The sequence below is a fragment of the Calypte anna genome, chromosome 4A (genome assembly GCF_003957555.1).
Source record: "Calypte anna isolate BGI_N300 chromosome 4A, bCalAnn1_v1.p, whole genome shotgun sequence".
Classification (NCBI taxonomy): Eukaryota; Metazoa; Chordata; class Aves; order Apodiformes; family Trochilidae; genus Calypte; species Calypte anna.
The window spans coordinates 41,761,729-41,783,738 of NC_044248.1; the positions used below are offsets into that span (position 1 = coordinate 41,761,729).

Genomic DNA, 22,010 nt, shown 5'->3' on the forward strand with positions numbered 1-22,010 from the left:
CCCCAGCTCCGCGGCGAAGAGCTGTCCCGAAAATGCGGGCACTGATCTGCAAAGGGGGCTGCGGTGAAACGTGTGAAATGAGTTCTTGCCCGGGAGTGTAAGAAGCTGACTGCGCTTGGACTCAGTCCAGGTTTGAAAGGTCTCACTCAGGTCCATCTAATTTAAAAAGAAAAAAAAAAAGCAGCTGCTCCTCACGGCCTCGCTTGAACTGGCGGCCACATCCCCCTTAGGCCAATATTTGGGTTTTATTTGGGCTTAGAAGGAAAGCAAATAAACACAATCCTCCTTCCCAGATAAAAAAGTTGGCACTTCTAGGCAATACACCAAAACTTTCTTTTCATAACCTGGAACATCGGTCCCATCTCTGGGTTAAGGGACTTCTTGGCAAATACAGAACAGCACTGAGAGGCTTTCCAGGGCTGGACTTCATTTCCAGAGGAAAGATGGGTTTAGTTCTCATCCTCTCCCATTAAACACAACAAAAACCACCCCAAATCAACCCCTTCCCTTGAAAAAACCCAACTGTATTTCAGCATAACTTCCCCAACCCTGCAAAATACACCTTAGTGCACTTTTCTCCACCTGATCAACCAAAAATTGAATCCCTAAAAGATAATTAGATACTGAAAAATGCTACTGCATGGTCTCCCAAACCATTTGCTGCAGGCATCAGTGACTTTAGGAAGTATTCTTGATACTTCTCTCACTAAAAGTAAAAAGCACTTTGGGCAAAACATAAATACACAATCTTTAAATTGACCCTCACAGAACCAAAAATGTAAAGAATAAAGAGTGTTTCCCATTTAAAATGATGATGGTTGTGTTGGGGTTTTTAAATAGTTGAACATTCAGTAAAGATAGTGACAATTGGCTCTTAAAATAGTGGCTGGACTATATTAAAAAGGTTTTATTGCAATTATACAGAAGTTACAAGAATTTTAGAAATACATAAAGCTTCAAATGGTTAAGGTAAGTTTTTCACCAAGCAATTAAGGCAACTGGATACAATCTTTAATAAAATATAAACAGCAAATGGATATTTTAATAGCTGTGGATAAAACAAAGTAGAAAAACTAAGATCACATGTTTAAATTGGTAAGACAGAATGCAGCTTTTTTACCCATATCTGGCAGAAATTGTGGTTAATTATAATGTACAATAACAAAAAGCATCTATTAGAAAAATATAGAAAAAACAGGTGACAGTTTATCTGATCCAAAGACATTTTAGATCTGAGTCACAAGGAAAGTTTAAGCCCTACAGTCTGCAAATAAGAAGCAAAGCTATCCAGCACAGCTGAAGTTTTTTTACAGAAGAGTAATGTAGCCTCACTTCTTTCTTAACTGAGAAACAGCACTAAAAACTTCTTTGCTTTCCTCATTTGCCTTCTCTTTCCCAATTAAAATTAGAACCAAATAGCCTCTTTTTAAAGCATAAGATTAACAGCAAAATAAAACCAAGGGCTTTACTAATATTCTGCATACACCAAATAAATACATACACAAGTTTTAGCACTGTAATGCTTCCCTTGGAAAATGTTCCTCTTCAGTTCTAGTACCACTGTAATAAAAACCACCTCTGTTTAGTTCTGCACTTAAGGAGAGTCCATTCCTCAAACTGTTTTGCCCTAAACTGAGTAACCAAAGCATTTGGTCACTGTGCTTCTAAGAGGTAAAAAACCCCTCCATATAACAAGGAAACAAACAAAAAACCATTAACAAATGAAACCACTAAAAAACCACTAAAGACTCTATAAAAACCAGTGTTTTAAAAGTAATGAACTGATTTTTCTTCAAAGATAACCATGGTACAGAGTTAAGACCCAAGCAGAAGCATTGGAAATGTAATTAACAGTAAAATCTGAAAAGCAATGTAATATTCCTCTCCCAATTTTATCCTTGGAAACCTATCAGCGCCCATGACTTTTGACCTGTTATTCTACACGGTTGTTGAGTTAGCACCCATTCTCTTCAAGTATGGGCTGTGTTTTTATATACCTTATTTAAGCTTGCAGGCAACTTGTGGATTTCTATTTCCACAGGCACTTTATTCACAGAACCATTCTCCTTGTTGAAGGGATATTGAAAATATTCGAATGTTCTGACAAAGCCATTTGGGTAACTCACAGCAGACACTAATGTTGAAAATCTGCCCAGTCCAGGGCCCATCACATGCTCACCTAGGTTTCATTTTTGCTGAGCAGTTCAACATGAGATCAACACTGACCTCAGTGTTTCTGTAAATATTGCACTTTTTTTGTAAACTAAAAAAAGACAAAGAGGTTTCTCTGAAGTATCTAGTAATCAAAAGATAGGAAAGTTACATTTCAGTGTGGTTTAGAGCTGTTATGGCTGACTTTGTTCTATCATTGGCTCTTCCAAATGTCCTACTATTAAAGAAATCCCTGAGGGAAGTAACACACAATTCAGACTTTTGTTACTAAAATATCCATCTTTGCAAAAACCCAGCCAGCCCTGCTTTTAGCCTAAATAGTGGGTTTGTTTCTGCTTTAAGTTAATTTAGACCTGGCATATTGGTTGCACTGGCAAAGTTCTATGAAACAGAACTTAGAGGAGCTCATTTATTCGTTGAAGCACCAGGTGCAAGTGATTCAGAACTTATTCCAGAATATGAAAGATAAAAGTTTAGTGACCAAAACCTCAAGGTGTGATCACTTTAGAGCAGAGAATTGTGCTGCAGGGTTCCAGACTGGACCATACTACCTGTAAGAATATTATTTTGCTATTCCAGAACCTAAGTAATCCTACTTCACAGTTCTTTTATGTTTTTATCATGTCCTACTATGCATTGCCTTTAAAATTATGCCAAGTTTCACTACTGTTCTTTACATAAGGTTATGGGGTCATTTTCCTTCACAAGTTTACTTTTCATAAGTTTCAGTAAAAGAATAATCAGTGTTCTCTGAATATAATTTTGTCCATTTTACATCCTCACTCTCTGTCTTCAAGGTTTCAACTATGATGAGGAAACCAAAGACTTATTTTAAAATTATTAGCTTATGCCTTAATCCTACCCAACAGAGTTCTTATATTTTACACAGAGTTGCAGAGATCCCTAAGTATGCATGAAAATTTCATCTTGGACATATAGTCTAGACCCATGTACATTCCTAAGGTTTTCCTGCATTAAAAATACTTCCTATTTTGCTGCTTTTATATAAAACAGAAGACAGTAATATTTCTACAAAAAGCATTTGGAACAGGCTTAAAATGTAAAGAAATTTTGCTTTATTGAAAAGGTGTCACAACAGCTTTCCTTAATGTTCATGGGTGAGAGAGCACCCATTGGTCACCATTAGCACCACAATGGACACAGATTTTTGATTTTTAGTTATGTGTGGTCATGTAAATAGTCCACCAAAGTATTGCATTTCCTAGTACAAAGGCTGACCATAAAAGATTTTCAATTTAATATGCTGAGTAAACCACACAGGAAAATCTCCTTAACGTGTTTTTACCAAATTCATGGTCAACACTTCAAGTCATCATGACAGATAGCACCTTTGAAGAGAAAAGCTACAAGATGCTCACATTATTGCTCTTTTTTTAAAGTACGACTAGTGCAATAGATTGGATTTGTGGGGGTTTTGTTGTCTGGTTTTTAGGGTTGGTTTTGACACAATAAACACACACACGAGCTGACACCTGCTAGAAAGTGCAATCCTGAAAGTTTTGCAACATAAACTTTGCAACTAACTCTTGCCTGTGAGGAACACTTTATGTAAAAGTGAGGCTGAGTTTGCAAACATTTGTAGAAACTGCAGCACAAGACATCTCTAAGTATCATTTTTACTGTAGCCTTGTGCTGTAGTTTGTAGAACTGGACCCTAAAGCTATAAAAAAAGGACATGTATTAGCTTCTTACCATACAAGCATTACAGCATTCCTGTATTACCTCAGCAGGCAATGGCTTATCTTGCCTTATTTATTTTTTTTCCCCCAGGTTGGATACATAGCTCTAATCCAGGCACAGAACTATGGATCCAACCTAGGAGAAACCAGGCAAGAAAAGCTGTCAGCCATCAACCATGTTGCATAGAAGTGAAGTCCTGTAATATTTTTGTAGAATTCTTTAGAGTTCTCCTTAAAGTCACATGAAGAGCACGAGAAGCAGAGCCAGGAAACTGTTATTTCCTCTTATCCTTTGAGGTTCCTTGGTGTGACCCTGACCTCCCAAACCCCAGAATTTCACATTTCACACATGTTCTCCTCACTTGGGAAAATAAGCACAAATAAGTACCAAACATATGCAAGAAGTGGTTCCTGAGATAAGAAGTATGCCTTGGGATGTCGTATTTTTACTTCAAAATAAGCTGAAATTTCAAAACTGTGCACAGATGTGTCTGACCTGAATGTCTTTTGGCTTGGTGTTGATTTTGGAGCCTTCTCAAATATAAACCCTACTATTCTCTAGTGAGCCTTTTTAAAAGGCAGTTCATAGAAGCAGGTAGAGACAGACAGGAGCCCAAAGCAGCCAAGGCTAAAGCATAAGCAGCATTTTGAGTGGCAGCAAAGTGGAAAAAAGTGGAATGCAAAACCAATTTTTACACAAGTAACAAAGTTACTGGAAATGGAAAAAGGGCTGGAGTTTAGCAACATTAAGGCCTATACACAAACACTTAAAAAATAAGCATGGAGATATAAATTTCCTTTTGATATTCTCAGCACTCCTGCCATCCCTAATAAAAAAATTGATAATAATAGTAATAATTTAAAAAGAGAACTAACCTACTAATTTTAAAGGCAAAGCCCAAGCCTGAATTACCAGCATACTCCACTGAATTCCAGCACAGCTCTCTGATGGATGGTTTTATACAGCAGTGCCCTTTTCAGCCCTCTTCTGGTTTGTGATTGCAACTACACTCTCCAGCTATTGCCACCTTTGGCCAGTCTGAAAAGAGCTCACAAGGAAAATCAGAGGTCTCCTCAACACCAGTGTTTCAAATACACACTGGAGACTGCACAGTATTGTTACTTCCTCTTAAAACATCATTCAGGCATTCCAAGTGGTTTCCTAGGGAAGAATATCTACTGAAATAGGAGATGAGTTCAGAACTAGAACTTTCTCCTGCAATATTTGACTGTACCTAGCCTGAGATTCTTATGTGCTACTTCCTGGCTTAATAAAGATTTAATCAAATGGTTAAATCCATGGAAACTTGAGCCAGCTAGGAAGAGCTCAGTGTGCTTTAAGCATTGCAAGACTTTCTCCTTGGTTTAGAAATACTAGTAACATCTTGGTGGAAAAGCTCAGGAAAATTTGCTAATGGAAACTTTAAAGTATTTAAAGATTGTCTCTTCCTGAGCTGGGTTTTGTTTTTATTTTCTAAGTTATGGATGAGAAGCAGTACAGTCCATAGCACAAGACACATTAGTACTGTAGAATTAAATGCTTAGTACTGCCCACTTCCTTCTGGGGTTTTTTTTCAGCACTCTTACATATAAACAATTTAATTCTCTATTACTTAGAATTTAGGTGCACCTGTAGCTCAATTTCATTTAAAAGGCAACATATGACCACCAGCTACTTAAATGTCTCCATCTTTTCATTTTTCTTGCACATAATAGAACAAAAGCCCAGAAGTATTTATTTTTAAGACCCCATTTTCAGTGACTGAAATTAAGACCTAGGTTTTACAATGCCTGGTATACAACACTTAAGCTCAGAGTGTTTAGTCTTAAATTATCACTCTAATTTTGTGAGCTTTCCTAATTAAGTCCAAAATGCATACACTGTAAAAGCATCAAGTTGACAATGAAGCTGAAAAATGGTCCCAGAACAGGTGATAAATTGGATGTTTTCATAATTACCCCATGAATCTTTTCATTTGTTGGTTTAAAGGGGGTTTTTTAATTAAAAGAAGTGGGAAAGTTCATTTAAAATAAATGGAAAGTCTTCACCTTGCACTGAAGTTAATGAATGTGGTCTGTACAACTATAAATTATACTTTATATCTACTGAAATAAGAAAAAGAATTGGGTTATTACCCAAAAGCTTAAGCTAAATTGTCTGGCCAGATACTACTGATGGGAGAAAGCCAGAGCTGGAGAGTTGGAACAGATTCAGATACAGATAAGTGGATTTGCAATAATCTCATTAAGAGAATTCTCTCTCATTTCCTAAAATACCTCCCAGTCCCATCCCTGTTACTGAGCTTTATTTCTCTATCACATGTAGGCAGTGTATCTTATCCTGCAAATACACTCTTGATTTCTTCCCTTTTTTTTCTCCTCTCCTCCCTCCCCTTTTTAAGGAGGGAAGCAAATCCAGGACTAAAGTTCTCAACAACCTTCAGCACAGCTTCTTACTACTCCCCCATCTGTATCTTGTTATTCCAAGATACCAGCAGTGAGTAACCATGAGCCTTTACTACCATTTACATCCACACGGGAGTGCTAAGCACATTGCCTTAAAATGCCATTTCACAGTGGTTTCAAGTACGTGTTAATAATTCCTGGCACTGGAATAAAGCATCTTTAGCACGACCACGTGGCAGCACAGTTCTTTAAATGCTCAAGTTAACCTTTTAAATTCAGCTCTAAGTTGAATTTAGGCATTTAAGGAAGCTTGTTTCATAAATGCAAAGCACCCACCACCAGCTAAGTCAGACGGAGTTGCCAGGAGTACAAGTGTGCTTTTTTTTTTTTTTTTTAATGTTTCTGGGAAGTTCAATGTGTAAATGCTCTTTGGTACAAAATCACAGCACAGGTACAGCCCATGTGACATCTGTAAGGAAGATCAGTATTGTAACTCCAAGAAAAAATAATTACAGAAACATACTGCAAAACCCTGGGCATAAACAGCCCAAATAAACCAGCAATCAAATGATCAGTGTATTGAGGGAACTCTGAGGTTCTCCTATTCTTTTTCCCAACTGCCATCCTTTTTCCTCTTAGGATGAAACCATGTTTTCAGCTTCATAGTATTTATATACAATCATCACTCAGTTCTTAGAATTAGTGATTTTTATGTACCAGCTGTGGTTTGTATTGGATTAATTACTACAGCATATACTGATACTTACCCCATTTCATCACCTTACATACAGGCCTGAAGAGTCTCCAGATACATCTCTACCATCCAAGTTTGCAAAAACAGTTTAAAATTGAGATAGTAAAGTAGAGTTTTCTGCTAGTTAACCACACACACCCATTTGGAGGGCTCTGATACAATGGAGAAAATTTTAAGCACTTAAGGGAGAGCCAAGCCAGAACAGGAATCAAATAAGGCAGCAATTTAAACCTTCCCTTTATACTTCAATCAAAGTTTCCATCAAATTCAGGAGCAGAATGAAAGCTCATACTGCCCAACTAAAGCACATTTTTTCCTTGCTTCTGTTTCACCACTTCCATATTTTTTCCTTCCAGAAACAGGAATAAGTGCAAAAAAAAACCCTAAACATCATCCTGCATGAAGAAATTCTGCTTTGCAGATATATTACAGAAATGCCACTGAGACATGGTGGTGCTTACTCTAGACAGCTAATTGTCTGCATGTCAATGACTATTATTCAGATGAAAACCACCATTTAAGCTTCTTGTTCACAAGTGTTCCAATATGTCATATTCAAGGTATGGTTGCCACTAATTAATTTTAAAAAAGATTGATATAAGTGACTTAACATGACACTTACTAAGATACCACAAAACTTAGAATCCAGCTTCAAAAATATTATGCTCTTTGAAGTAGGATTGATAAAACAAGTGTCTTGAGAGATTTACAGACTGCCACTGAACAGATTCATCTATGATAAAGAAAAGGGACTTATTATTTATTACATAAACGTTTTGATACTGGCTTTTTAGCTCCTCAGGGTCTGCTAGTATCAAGCAAATGAAAGCACAAGTATGCACATGTACACAGCAGAGCTTTGTGGGGCACATTAAAAGACTCTAAGAAGCTTGTTTTAAATAACAAAACCAAACATCAGCAGAATTTCTTCCTTAGCTAAACTTTACCAAGGATGTATTGTAAGGAACATTGTTTATTGTATTCTTTTGATAACGCACAAAAATATTTGAAATGCACATTAATATTCTTTGTGTACAAACTATAGCAATTGATCCCCTTAAATGCAAAAAAAATATATCTGAATATTCTGTATTGCATTTTATAACTTTAACTGCACTTTAAAAAACCAAGTTGTCATTATTTAAGCTGTGTTCACACTTGTCACTCCATTCAAGACATTCTTAAAATAGCAACATTTCCTTTATATTTCTATTAAACCAACATAAGGCAGTTTAATCTTTGCTATCAGGTTTTCCTCAACATTGGAAAATAAAAATTGAGTTAACTGCAGAAAACAATACAGAACATAGTATGCTAATTTTCTTTCCCAACAATACAAAACAATAAAAACCAACAGGAACCAGGTAGGCATTAATTGGAGCTTTTGTTACAGGTTTTTCGTGGTAATTTCCCACATTCTCAGCCAACTTCCTTAAATATCCATCTTGGTTGGAGTGAAGCCTGGGGGAAGGATGGGAGGGAAAGGAATCTGCATGTGAGTTCTACCAGTGTCAATTAATATGAAATGGTTTTAGGTAATAAGGTAATAACTGCAGAAATGTTATTCCTGTAGGTATTCACCTTGGCACGTTCTGGGTTGGTTTTTTTTTTAAATTAAGTCCCAGAAAAATGTGCCAAGATGTAAAACTGAAATCCAATGCACAACTATGGCTCTCAGGCAACCTTGCTACATAGTTTTGGCAAGAACTACTAAAATCAAGAGGTTTATTTTAAATATAGCCCCATTTTGGACCTGGCTTTGCATTCCTCAAGCAGGTGAGATCTGTAGGACTTTTGCCTGAATTAAGAACTGTACAATCACACTTTCCAGTAAGCACTTTTGTTTAGTGTGTGTTGAACTACAATGTGTGCCTGTGTGTATATACATATACATACACCAACAGGCACTGTATAGCTATATACACAAGGCCAAGCTGCAATTAGAGATTTAGATTTTGCAACTCTGTCCTTTTTCAAAATTTTATATTCCTTGAGCTCTGATGTTAGCAGCTAGTCCTAATTTGTAAAGCCCTCAGGCAGTTCAAGTTTAAATATAAAATTACTAATAAAAATGTAAAAATTGGTATGTAGCAGAATATATGGGAAAGAATGGTGGCAAGTAGCATTGTAGGGTCATAAGGTATTCATATCCACAGAGTACAAAAAGGTCAAGACTTGCTCCCAGCTGTACCAGTCTCACAAAGACCTTACTATATTAGCAAGAATAATCCAACAAACCACTTCCCAGAATTGTGTTTTTTATATACCTCAATCCTCTGATACTGTGCCTTTACATTTCATCATGTTTTTGCCCTTCTGCACTCCAGAACTCTGAAGATGAGATTTTAGGGTGCTTCTGTGGATGAGTGAGAGATAATAATGAAAAGTGTTAATGTGGTCTTTGGCACCTCTGTCTCCTTAGTACAGCAAAGTCCTGCTCCATCTTGTCTTTAATTAAAAAAAAAAAATCCCATCAGTGGTGCATACTATAAGCACTGCAGAGTAGAACAGGTCTGCACAGCCTGATGATAGGAAAACACATGAAATGGCAATTCCTGCATCTACAACTGTCTTTCCAATCCATTGCACAGAAGCTTGGTCCACTTTTTCAGTTACAGTGTAGTCCTCTTAAGAACTTTGGTTACAGCATTAATGTTTTGGTAAAGAAACAGAGCAGATGCTTTCCTGCCTTTCTTCAGGTAGATTTTTCATTGTCTTCTCCTGTCTTCTGAACCCGTGAATACTTTTTGCAGGAAGATTTGAAGCAGCTGGGAGGCCAAGATACTGGCCAGGAAAAGCTGCAAGGAACAGAGCCTTGCACATTCTTCTCAAAGAAATAAAATATTGGATACCACCACGCTCGAGAGAGAAAATTTGTCTGCGAAGAAACCTTTAAAGTCTGTATTGGCACAAGTGGGTTAAGAGAAAAAAGGAAAAACAATCAGTTTAAAGCAATATAATCAAATGACAATAGCCAAAACAACTACAAAAATGCAGTAGAGGTGCATTTAGCCTAGAAAAAACAGAGTATGGAGATGGACTGTGGTCCATAGGTATACTACAAACTGAGCATCTGCAACATGAGGGGATGCTTTGCTGCTGTAAAAAAAAATTAGGGATGCAAAGCACCCAGGCCTTTTTTGAAAATGTTTCCAGTCATGACTAACAGTTAAAAACTAGATTAAAATGGCTTGAGAGATATGCTCCAACTCCAAAGTGTCCCTGCAACAACTGCAGCAGATGCCTTCTGAGTAATACACTTTTGGTTACATTTATAGAAGTGTCCCTAGAATTTCAGGATGGTCTAGGTAATTTAGGTTGGACAGGAATTTTATAGCTGAACTTTTTATTCATAAGCTTAGACAAACAAATCCCATACAGCAATAAAATCTTCAAGGACAAAAAAGGTTTTCAAGCCAGAATATCAGGAATTTAAAAAAATAAATTTTGAAATGACTTAGACACAGATTTAATATGAGCAGCTTAACCCATTAAATATTTCCTTAAACCACAGCGACGTGAAACTCCTCACCCCATTTCTTTCAACTCAACATGGAACCTCTATTTTTATTTTAAAATTAAGATCTTTTTACTTAACCTCTGGGCAGTATTAACAAATGCAACCTCTGCATTGATTCTATAGGTATTTGGCACTCACCTTTTCATTAGCCATGGAGTGGTACCACCAGAAAAGCCGTGTGGTGATATAGTAAGCAATGATGACATCTATGGTGTAGTGTTCATGGGCAACAAGGATACAAATGATGCCAGCAGCACTCATCAGCCAGCAGATTAAGTGATACCACCAGAAATGACGTGGTGAATCTGTGAAATAGTGAGGCAATATGAAACAAAAACTCACACAAAAAAAGCTACATACCTTATTATCCACAATCCAAAAAGGGAAGATATTTTTAAAAGGTAATTTCATTATGGCCACTAAATATAACCAAGAGATAAGATAGACACTCCAGTTCTTTTAATTGGTGGTACTGAATCTCTGCTCTTTTTACAACCTATTCCCAAGTTAACTTACACTCAAGTGAAAACTTGAGCAGAAATCACAACAAAATACTCCCCAATTCCTAGGCTTGAACTACTTTGCATGAAACCTCTGTTCCGTGAAACAGAATACACTGTGCAGGGCTGTACAGTATGGGAATTTCAACCCTGTCATTAAAGATTAACAAATGAGAGTGAAACTATTTTTCAAAATGCATTTAAGCCACTTCAGTGGAAAAGTTCCCCTGTCCTTCTTGAAATGCCTTGAGTGCCACAGTGCCCATTCATAACTCCTGGCAAGCTGAAGGGCTTTATTTCCCTCACAGTGGGAGGTTTTGGCACACCTTGCCTTGTGGAGTAATGGTCTGCCTTTATTTTCATACAGTATCAGTAGAAAAATTACTGAACAAGCCTCCCCAGTTGTAGTTGAGGATGTTTTAAAGGCCTGTGCAAAATCATTACTGTAGGAGGACTGAAATTTTGGTGTGTCAAGACAGTACCTTCTCTTAAGCTACCCTAAAACATTGCAGACAAATCTGTACTTACTGATTTTTTTTTTCTTAACAAAAGGGAAAAAAAAAAGGCACCAAATCATCAAGAAGTTGATGAAAACATCTCCAGTACAGAGAGAGATACCAAGGCTAAAAATGTACATAATTATTCTAGGAAACAATTCTGGAGTGCAGGGCAATAAGAGGCAGCAAAGGATGAGAGGAAGAGCAGAGCAAAAAATCCACCAAGCCAGAAATAACAGAAACCTCAGAATTCATCCAGTACCAAAGACATATCATCCCAAGTGCATAAAAGAACATCATAAGCAATCTCTAATTTAGAGCAATTACAGGTCTGAAGTCCTTGCTCAGATAACATTTTGCTAATTATATGGGAGGCAGAAAAAGGAAAGCAATCAGTTTTTCCTTTACAGAGCACAACTCCACCAAAATATATGTCTAGCAATTAGGTAGCAGCCAAAGGACTCATTACATCACTTACACTCTTTGATGAACAGGTAGATCAGAGTTAATACCACAGTGTGACCACTAAAGAGGAAGTCTCCACACAGGATGTGTGATCCAGTTATGGAGAGACCACCACCAGAAATGAGTCGCAGGATCCTCTGAACCTTGGCCTGAGAATCTCCATTCAACTGCAACATCAGAAAAAAAGTTATAAAAAATAGACCATAAGTGATTCAAGTAAACTTCTTGCCCAAACATGGATTCAGGGAGACAAGAGAAAAAGACACAAATTATCTTCTCTGGCTTTCTTTTACATATTCTCAAACAAATAAGCATGCTTACTAAAGCTGTCAAGTGCCAAAGATCACCTTCCTAACACCAGCATTCTGTCTATGCTTTCCCAGGCTATTTAAAAATATACACTCTATGATACTGAGATGCACAATATACTGCAAAAGTAAGCATTAAAGAGAAATAGGCCAAAATACTTGATAACACTGTCTTTTCTTAAAAGGATCCTGCAAGAAAAGCTTGCATTTGAGTCTGTGAAATAATATTGGCCTTAGGTAACCCACCACGTTAAGAAAATCACTGCTGCAGCAGCAGTATGATTAGTTTGAGCCTCAGAAGCACGTTTACTAATTTGGTAGCAGCACTATTTCAACATAGGTACTTTAAAGTATCTTAACTTGAAGCATCTTAAGTGCAGCTACAGCTCAAAGCTCTTTCTGTATCACATAACTTTATCACTAAGTTTCTGAAGACCTCAACTCAAAGCAATTTGTGCTACTGAATAAGACCTGCAACATTATCTTCTATTTGCTCCAGTGAGCCATAAAGGTTCAGGCAGAAACTAAAAGAGGAATTAGGGAGCAAAGGCTCTTACCTTTGGTGCACACTGAAAATGCATCCCAGGCACAGGTAAGGTGGTAACATACATGGTAATACAGCGGTAGAGATACAAAGTTCCTATTATAAAAAAGAACCTGCGTCCCACTATTGATCTGGAAGAAAAGGGAGGAAAAGGATTGAGCACAAAGTTTACATGCAGAATACACAGTTAGAGCTCTAGTTTTATTCTATAGATATATCCAATCCTGCTCTTCCCCACATGCTTCTCTCAATGAAATACTAAGAATTCTTCCTTTAGGTTTTAGTTTTGCCAGTTCATAACAGTATAGAAACACCACATAGCTCCCACCAAAGCCATCCAACCAATTCAACATAGCATCAGTCTAACTCAGGTGCTGCAGTCAGGCATAGCTTTCCTTGACTCAGAGACCTTTTCTTTTTAGTTCCATATTATAACCACTTAAATATGTATACTTTAAGAAAGTGAAGAAAAAAAAAGCTTCTAGTTTAACTGCAGTGGACACTGGCTTCCTCCTCTAATTTGGATAAGATTTTTTCCATCGTTTCCTCTGTTTAAACATTGCCATGTCAGTTAATGCACTATGAAAAGTCTAATCTCAGATTAAGTTTGACTAGTGCAACATAGCTGTCAGAAATTCAGATTTTACTTCTTTATTGAATAGAAACAGAAGAAACCTTTGTTTCCATATCCAGAATGGACATTGGAATATTTTCTAAATAAGTCACCTCTGTCATTTTCCTGCCAGCCCTATTCTACAATATTGATACAAATAAAATTTCTTCTTATCCAAAGTAAGAGTAAGTAAGAAATCTAAAGTAAGATTTCTTCTATCCAAAGCAAAGAAACCATGTTCTGAAAATGTACTGCAGAGAAAAAAATCTATAGCTACTTACTTGTACCTAAGGAACAACCATTGGAGTATCCATAAGCCAACTAGTATCATTCCATTTATTTCTGATACAGAAAAAGCCCATTTCACACGATCAATGTAATCAAAAAATTTGTCAGGCAAGGGAGGGCTTAGTTCCTTTGGAGGTACTCTCTCATGGACCACAGTGATCATGACAGTTGTTAAAATCAAGTTGAAAAGAGCATAGACAAAGGCAATGCCTGTTTTCCACCATTCCAGAGGAAATTTGTTCCTAGACTCTGCAGGCATAGAAATCTGGATGTAATCAGGATATTTCTTGGATGTTTTCCGCAAGCCATTAGACAGCCCCTTTGGTTTGCTGGTGCCATTTTTGTTCTCTTCACTGACTGAGAGAGTAGGTCGTGAGTAGCCATTAGAAGTGTCATTGTTCTGACCCTCCATATGCTCTTCAAGCTTTGCTGTCTCTATGGTATTCATCCCCAACCCCTATGGACAAATCAGTGACCAATATCTGGGCTCTCTGAAGCCTGTTACTCCTCGAAGTCCAATGTTCTTGTTCCTGGATGATTTCTGTAAAATTCTAAAAAGTGTTCATTGTGCTTTCACTGTTCAGATACTGTAAAGGAAGTTGTGAGGACAAATCTTTCTTTCCTCCAGAGCTGTATCACCTGCAGAAAATCCCAAACCAAAAAACTGCTTAAACCAGATCTGAGTTAAGTACAAGAAATTATGCAGAAACAGGATTGAGTTTAATAGGTTTAAAATTCTATTTCCCTACAGTTAAAATATTTTCAGAACTGCATTCTTCTTTTAGCTGTTCAATATTTATGATTACTATATATAAATACAGGCTTAAAGTGAATTGCCATTTACCTAAAAGTTACAAGTTTATCTACATTCTGTAATGGGTTGCCAACACATTTCTTGCTCATGTGACACTAAAGAATTGCAAGCAAGAAAGCTGTATTACAGAAGCACTGGTCACTCAAATGCCCTCAGAACTAAGAACATAAATCTATTTGTACTAAATTTCAACTTTTATAAAAGCATTAATTACTTACCCTGTATAAAAATCTTTTCAGTAGTAGAAATTGAGCAGATACTCCCTCTACCTCCTGAGAGGGATTTTGCAATTCTCTCATTTAATATTATAAATACACCAACAGAAGCTGTCTTTTAAGGACTAAATCCCTACACTTACCCAGATAGAATGGAAAAGCTTCAAGGGTATTAGTTGACTATTGGTATAATCCAACTTTTACCAGTTCTGTGGAATTCTTTCTTTCTTCACCAAGATTCCAGTGACTACCTAAACAAGGGAAAAGAAAAAGGTATCTTTGAGCTCTTTTATCATTCTGAACACTGCTGAGCAGTTTTGCCTTAACCATGGGATGGCATCTTACAACTCTTCTACTCTTTGGTTCCCAGACACCAGAGGATCCTTTTTGGTAACTAAAGGGTCTGATACTCTTCAAAGATACATCGTATCCTGACATCATCACAGTCTTAGATTCTCCTCCTAGATAATTACCACTAGTTTTTAAGAGAGAAAGTTACAGAATCTGTTAAATAGCAATTATTTATTATCTTTTAGTGCTAGAGCAAGGAATTCTGGCAATAATCCACATGTGTAGAGCATAAACAAAGACACTGCTCACTTTTGTGTCTTTCCTAGAACAAAGGTTTTGAGAATGGTCAGAATCATATCTGTAAAATCAGAAGCCTTAAGAGAGTAATTAAGGTTAGGAGAAACCTCAGGAGGTCTCTGGCCTCTGGCCAGGATCAGCTATGACATGAGATTAAGTTGCTCATCCTGCTGTGTCTTTTAACACCTCCCAAGATGCACACCCTCTCCGTGCTTTACTGCATGGCTGTTTCCATAGTGCAAGCATTTGGGTTGGGTTTGTTTTTTTTAAGCACCTATTTCTAAATCTACTTATTATGAATTATGTTCTTCGATTCTCATCCTCCCACCACTGTGGAGAGCCTGTCCCTGCCATTCCTGATGACCTTCCTTGTAGGGATGAAGTGGCTGCTCTTAGGTTCCCCTGAACCTTCTTCTCTTCAATCCCCATCTTCTTTCCACCACCCTGACACTTCCTATGATGGGCTCACTTTCTGCTTAGACATTTCCTGGATCAAATACCCAAAACCAAACACACCATTCTAAATATAGGTAGAAAGTACTGAACAGAAAGAAATAACCACTTCTGTCTAAACACCAGCTATATCTCAATTAAATCCAGCTGAAGACTGCATTGGCTGCTCTCACTGCCAATTCACATTGCTAAATCACTTTTCAACAGATCCAGAAGAACCTTTTTCCAAGAGGCTAAAAGATTCCCTCACAACTTCTTAACTCCACTCTTCTTCTTGCTTCATCCAGTCTCTACATAATGAGCCTGTTCCAGTACTTCAGATCTGGGCAGAAAAATCTGCTACGCTGAACTGACACTTCAGTTCTGGCTCAGATGCTTTTGAAAAAAAAAGGCAAAAAAAGGTGTTCTATCATGGCAGATTTTTGTAACACTGGAAATAAATGTTTGGCTTGCATCCTTTTTTCCATTCATTAAAAGTGACTGTTCTAAACACCGTACAAAGAGTAGAAGTCACTGTACTACCCCAGTCTTATCAGGCAAAATAATCCCAAAAGAGTGCCAAAAGAAACCTCTGGATCATGAGGGTTTTATGTCACTTGCTGTCAGAGTGCCTCAGGCTTCTCTCTGCAAATTGCCCTCATTCTGACACAGCTTTGCAAACACTGTTGAAGAACCACCACCCAAAGCAAGGTTATTCTGCAGACCACAAGGTTTACAGATCTGTTAGGAGCCTGGCAGCACATGATGCCCACATCCCTTCTAGCTCACCACAAGGTTTACAGATCTGTTAGGAGCCTGGCAGCACATGATGCCCACATCCCTTCTAGCTCACCCAAAAGTTGCAGGTTATTGGCTGTGGGGCAGGGGGCCTGGCACAGAAGGCAGGGATGTTTCAGGCTGGTTTGTGAAATCCTCTGCCTGTTTCCTGAGGCTAAAGGTTGTGCTTCATAATGGAAAGCCAGAGCCAGGGATTAGTCATCACTTTCAGTACAGGGTGGTGAGGAATGACAGTGACTAATATGTGCTTTCCAGTGACTCTGCTGCAGTTTATCAGCCAGCAAGCAGCTAGAAGAGGAAGTCACATACTTAGAGTAAATTTATCAGTGATACGCCCTGAAAATATTTGGATAATTACTAAGGTAATGTTTGCTAATTTTTCCCCTGTGCTACTTCAAAAAGCAGCTCCAAAATAAGAGATCACATTTTGTTGTGAAGGGTCTTTAAAGTGAGGGGACAGCAATTGCTGACATCTGCAGAATATTTTAGATTAGCAGATGATAAATTAGGAATACATGCCCAAACTGTATAACCCAGACAAAAGCTGTTTTAGCACTGTTTGCACACAGGTCCATGCCTCATAATTCTCATTTAACTGAAGACTAAACCAGACATTCATTAGTCTTTGGCAAGGCACAGGACATTAAAGAGGCAACTGCTGAAGTGTGAGCCCTACCTAGTGGCAGCAGAAAGACACCACATGAATTCTTAGGACAGGGCACATTTAAACCTGAGCAGTATCACACTGTACCTCACACATCATTCAGTTCCACTACTGGCACACTACAAATTATGGATTTCTCCACAGAAGCAACACCTACTGTGTTCAGAGCCTCAAGCAATGAAAACATCCCTTTTCAGAAACATTAATATCTCCTCCCTGTCCCCCTTAGGGTGTCCTATATACGTATCCTGATAAATATGTAGTGCCAACACTAAATATCTAGCACAGTACAGTACACACTGCCAAACAAACGAGGGTGACTGAATACCTCCCCCTCTCTCCTCTCCAAGAACTTGCAAATAGTTTTCAGCTTGCTCAGCTCCGAGGTGGCTGCCTGGAAAGCTTCACTAAGATTAAGTTAAGAGGGATGATACAGACACAACAGCATCAAGTTCTCACAACCAACAGTCCCAGTAAAATAGAGATGGGAATACTCCAGCCTCTTTTTCAAGCTGTTTGTTTACAGGCTCAGACACTCAAATACTGAATGTTTGTTACCCTCTCACTTTTTTTTTTTTTTGCAACTTTTCATACTACACTTTCAGAAGTAAAACTTGGTAAATTGAAATTCCACCACAAGAAGTTACGACTACTGAGTGCCAACCATGATCAATCCACACAGATATTCATGTAGGGGATTAGAACAGCAGCACAGAATCCTTTCACATTAGTTATTCAAGCTTCCAGTTTGCAATAACCAGAATTCTATCAACTTCCCTAGATGCAATTCAACTATTTTACCCACAAGTTCAAGCACTACACAGTTAAAACTATTTTTAAAAGTCATCACAATCTAAGCTTTCCAGTGCAGTCCCATGGTCTTTCGTAAATTTGTTCAAGTATTCCATTAGCTCAAGGTTTTATTAATAGAAGAAAATACTTTCCATATTATGCTGACAAGAAAAAAACATTTCCTTTTTATATTAATTAGCCAGGGAAGACGACACTGTTTAGCTTTAAATACTAAGCACTCAACCCCTGTACACTTCAACAATTCTTTTTTCTTTCTGCTGCAGATGGAAGAATGGAACACACATTTCCTCAGAATTCTCTCTTCTGCCTGGTACACCACCTCCCCACAACACTGGCTACCACTGGTAAGTAAAGAGGGTGGTAACAGTGGAACAGCAATAGAAAATAATTACAGAATATCAACCTTTCTCTGTAATACCTTTCCCAGACATTTTGCTATCTCCATTTGAGCCTCGCCCTACAGGTAAGAAGAGGCCAGAAATACAATTGATGTGTTCTACTGTCCCTCACAGAGCTACAACTTACCTTTTTATTTAACTAAACCTCTCCAAAATAATTCAGCCTCATCTTTGTTATTCCCTTCATTAATAAGTAGGTTCTATTCTGTATCATTTAGAGGAATCACCAATTTAGTTCTTTAAAACCTTTCTGAATAACTTCTTGGCTCCTTAAAACCCTTCTAAAAGTTTTAAACATAGCAAGGAATTTACCTATCCCAAGAAGATGGCTCAAGATATAATACACAGATCATATTATCTCCTAAGATTGCTTGAAGACAAGACAGAAGTCCCCAGTTCAGGATTTGCCATACAAACTGCCACCCACAGGGGCATCTTTCAGCCTGGAGAAGCAGAGGCTCCAAGGAGACTTTATAGCAACCTCCCAATACCTGAAGGGGGTTACAAGAAAGCTGGGGGAGGGCTTTTTATATGGGTATGTGTGCCCTCAGTGCAGCAGGAATAATGAGAATTAGTTCATGTAAGCAGCCAAGGCCATGCAATTTTAACCCACATTACAGGTCAATATTCATTTTATTTATGTAACTCTGCATGAAGCAGAGTTATAATAGAACTACCTCTATTATAGATCTGTATAAACAAAGATAGGGACCTCCAGTTACCCATGTATCAGGTGGGTTTTGTTGTTTCAGGTTTGTTTTGGTTTTTTCTAAAAATAAAAAAGGACAAGAGCAGAAGGGATTTCTAAGGCCACAGAACCAATCTATTTTTTCCCTCTTCCTAATACTTTTGAGAAGTTGAAAAGTCTCTTTCTGTTGGATTAAAAAAATAAACAAATAAATAAATCAAAGTCTTTTAATAGCATGCACATATGGAAAAACATTTAAAGAAACTTTTTAAAAAGGCTTTGTACCACAAGGAATGCAAAACACTGCTCTGGCACAAGATACAAATTGAGTTCCCATTTTGTAGTTTAGTCCTTCATAAAGCAGAACCTTTGCCCTACAGATGTTCTAAACCTTCCTAGATGAGTTCCCATCATTCAGTAGCTCTCTCAAGGCAAAGAACACACAAGAAACAGGTTTTCTACATAGCAGTGTTAGCATTCCAGCAACAACTGGGAAGCAAGTCATCTCAAAAATGACATCCAGCCTCTGAGCAAATCTTATTTCTTGTTAAAATAATGCACATTGGGAGCTGCCTTAACTACTGAATACTCAGGTGTATGCACTAGAAGCAGAAAAGAAGTGTTGCATCTTGAGTAAAGACATCTTCCCAAGCCAAAAATGTTTCCTCCTACTTTCCTAGGATGGCTGTGCCCTAACAAGTTATACCATCTCCAACTCTGAAATTATTCAATTCCAACAGACGAATTCATTATCCTAGTCTAGAAAGGACTACTCAGAGAAAGCTCCCAAGTTGAAAGATCTATGAAGCAGGTTTGTACATCTCTGAGACCTATTCACCTCTGCTTCTAGGGGGCAACAGCACAAGTCCTGTGATGGCACAAACTGTGATCTCTTATTCTGCAAGGAAGCAGTCAGGGTCAGAATTCACAGTAAATTTCTGAAGCCTGCTCAGACATCAGAACACTGAATATTCATTGATACACACAAGACTTCCCAGCTAAAACTCTATGTTTCCACTAACCCTCAACATTTGAGCTAAAGTGCAGCCTTCACAGCACACAATTTAAAACAAAACCAAATTATAAAATCCCCACCAAAACCAAACAAAAAATAGAGAACAAGTTACTGTTCAGTGCAGCTACACAAATCATCACACTTACAGAAGGCAGAATAAAAGAAGAAGGGCCAAAATTGATGGACTAGTTTTGATGTCTTCAGCTCTGAAGGAAAAATGTCCTCTTGAGCTAAGGTACAGATCAATTCATGAGTACATCTGGCCCCCATGCCTTGAACTCCCCAGACAGATTTTCTTCAGGTGAAGGAAGCATTTCAATCTCTTGCCTCAGATTATGTCTAACAATTTGTTCAGGATGTGTTTGTGTCAAAGATGGTGAGTTTTAGCAGAGAAATAAACAGCAACCACTTTATAGTTCAAACAATGCCCAAGAAACTCTAAACGAAGAAAATGGAAAGGTTTTAGAGATGTACTTATTTCCAATTCACATACCTGAAATTCAGTGACAGAGAACTATGGGGAGGGAAAAAAACCCACCTCAATTTACAAACTGTCCCAGACCTGTAGCATTCATGAAAACAGGAGAGGAGAGGTGTGGAAACAGTGTTTTAAAATGGTTATAATAGCAACAAGACAAAAAAGTCATCCTAAATAACAATGCATTTTCTGCCCACTAAGACCATTTCATTGAATTACACCACAATTATACAACAACAAAAATACTGTGCCCTGCAATTTACAAGCCTTTTGATGAAAGAAAAGCTTGTAATCTGATTTGAATTGAAAACACTATAGAATATCACTATAAATACACGTGTAGATTTTTCATGTTTCACTCTCAGCAATGCATGACCAAATCACAAGTTATGTACCATCAGTCTAACAACTGCTGAGTAATACAAACCATTAAAACTGAAGTCAACATTTTCTTAATAGTGTTCCAGAATATTAATCAAAACATTAATATCAATTCTTCAAGCAAATTATGTGAGGCTTAAGTACAATACTTTGCTGGTAGCTGCTAAGCTGATGAATTTTAAGGAGTGCCTGCAAATTCAGGATATAATCACTGAAGCAGATGGAAGTTTAAACCCACAGCACTCAAATCTCCATACTAATTACCAGGTTCACGGTAGCACCTTAGAAGGAGCAATGCCTTTAATATTTCTTGTTTCAGAGCCAAAGAGGATGCCACAGCCCTTCCCCTCAAGACTGAAGTCCATCATGGAAGTTAACATATTTCTAGAGAAAAAAAACAACACTGAAAAGAGCTGATTTTCTCTTTTAGTGAACAATCACTTTTAATAATCAGTACAAACTTCAAACTATTTCAATCAATCCTCTTTCTCACAGGATAGAAAGAGAAACAATTTCACTTTGGAGGATCACCATTTGCTTTCTGGGACATTTTCCACATTAAGTAGAGCTGTGGGTTTCTTGGTTTGGTTTGTTTTTTCAGCAAAAAGGGAAAAGTTACTACCTATAGCTTTGTGCAAAATATACATCAGCAGTGAAACAACAGTTCTGTGAAAACAAACCTTCACTTCTTTGCACTTCTTAAATAACTACAAAGTAAGTGTCTTACATTGGCCCTGTTACTTAAGTAGCACCAAGTTTTGTGCTCATGAGCTGCTAGAAAATGAAGTCGGTATGCCACAGGACAGGAGTGAACTCTTGTGAAGTGACACACTCAAAATGGTGTATAAAATCATAGTGAAATCAAATGAAGATAAATCCATGCTTCAGAGAACGGCACTGTGAAGAACTCTTACACAGCATCCTAACAGACAAGTACTGCATTATAAAATTTTTTTTAA

The 22,010-nt window shown here is 37.7% G+C and overlaps 1 protein-coding gene across 7 annotated transcripts in view; it reads right to left on the reverse strand.

The window, feature by feature from the left end:
* Positions 1 to 8,388: 8,388 nt before the first annotated feature.
* Positions 8,389 to 22,010, reverse strand: part of SGMS2 (sphingomyelin synthase 2) — a 28,907-nt gene continuing 15,285 nt past the window's right edge. For 6 of the 7 annotated variants that reach the window (XM_030449569.1, XM_030449567.1, XM_030449566.1 and 3 more), the window contains 6 exons: positions 14,940 to 15,047; positions 13,761 to 14,406; positions 12,880 to 12,997; positions 12,028 to 12,181; positions 10,691 to 10,857; positions 8,389 to 9,931 (listed from right to left, as the gene is read on the reverse strand). In XM_030449569.1, coding sequence (XP_030305429.1) covers positions 9,728 to 9,931; positions 10,691 to 10,857; positions 12,028 to 12,181; positions 12,880 to 12,997; positions 13,761 to 14,215 — 1,098 coding nt within the window. In that variant the 5' untranslated portion in view covers positions 14,216 to 14,406; positions 14,940 to 15,047 and the 3' untranslated portion in view covers positions 8,389 to 9,727. Of the gene's footprint in view, positions 9,932 to 10,690; positions 10,858 to 12,027; positions 12,182 to 12,879; positions 12,998 to 13,760; positions 14,407 to 14,939; positions 15,048 to 20,015; positions 20,033 to 22,010 lie in introns of those variants that run through there. The other variant, XM_030449570.1, reaches the window with a different exon arrangement.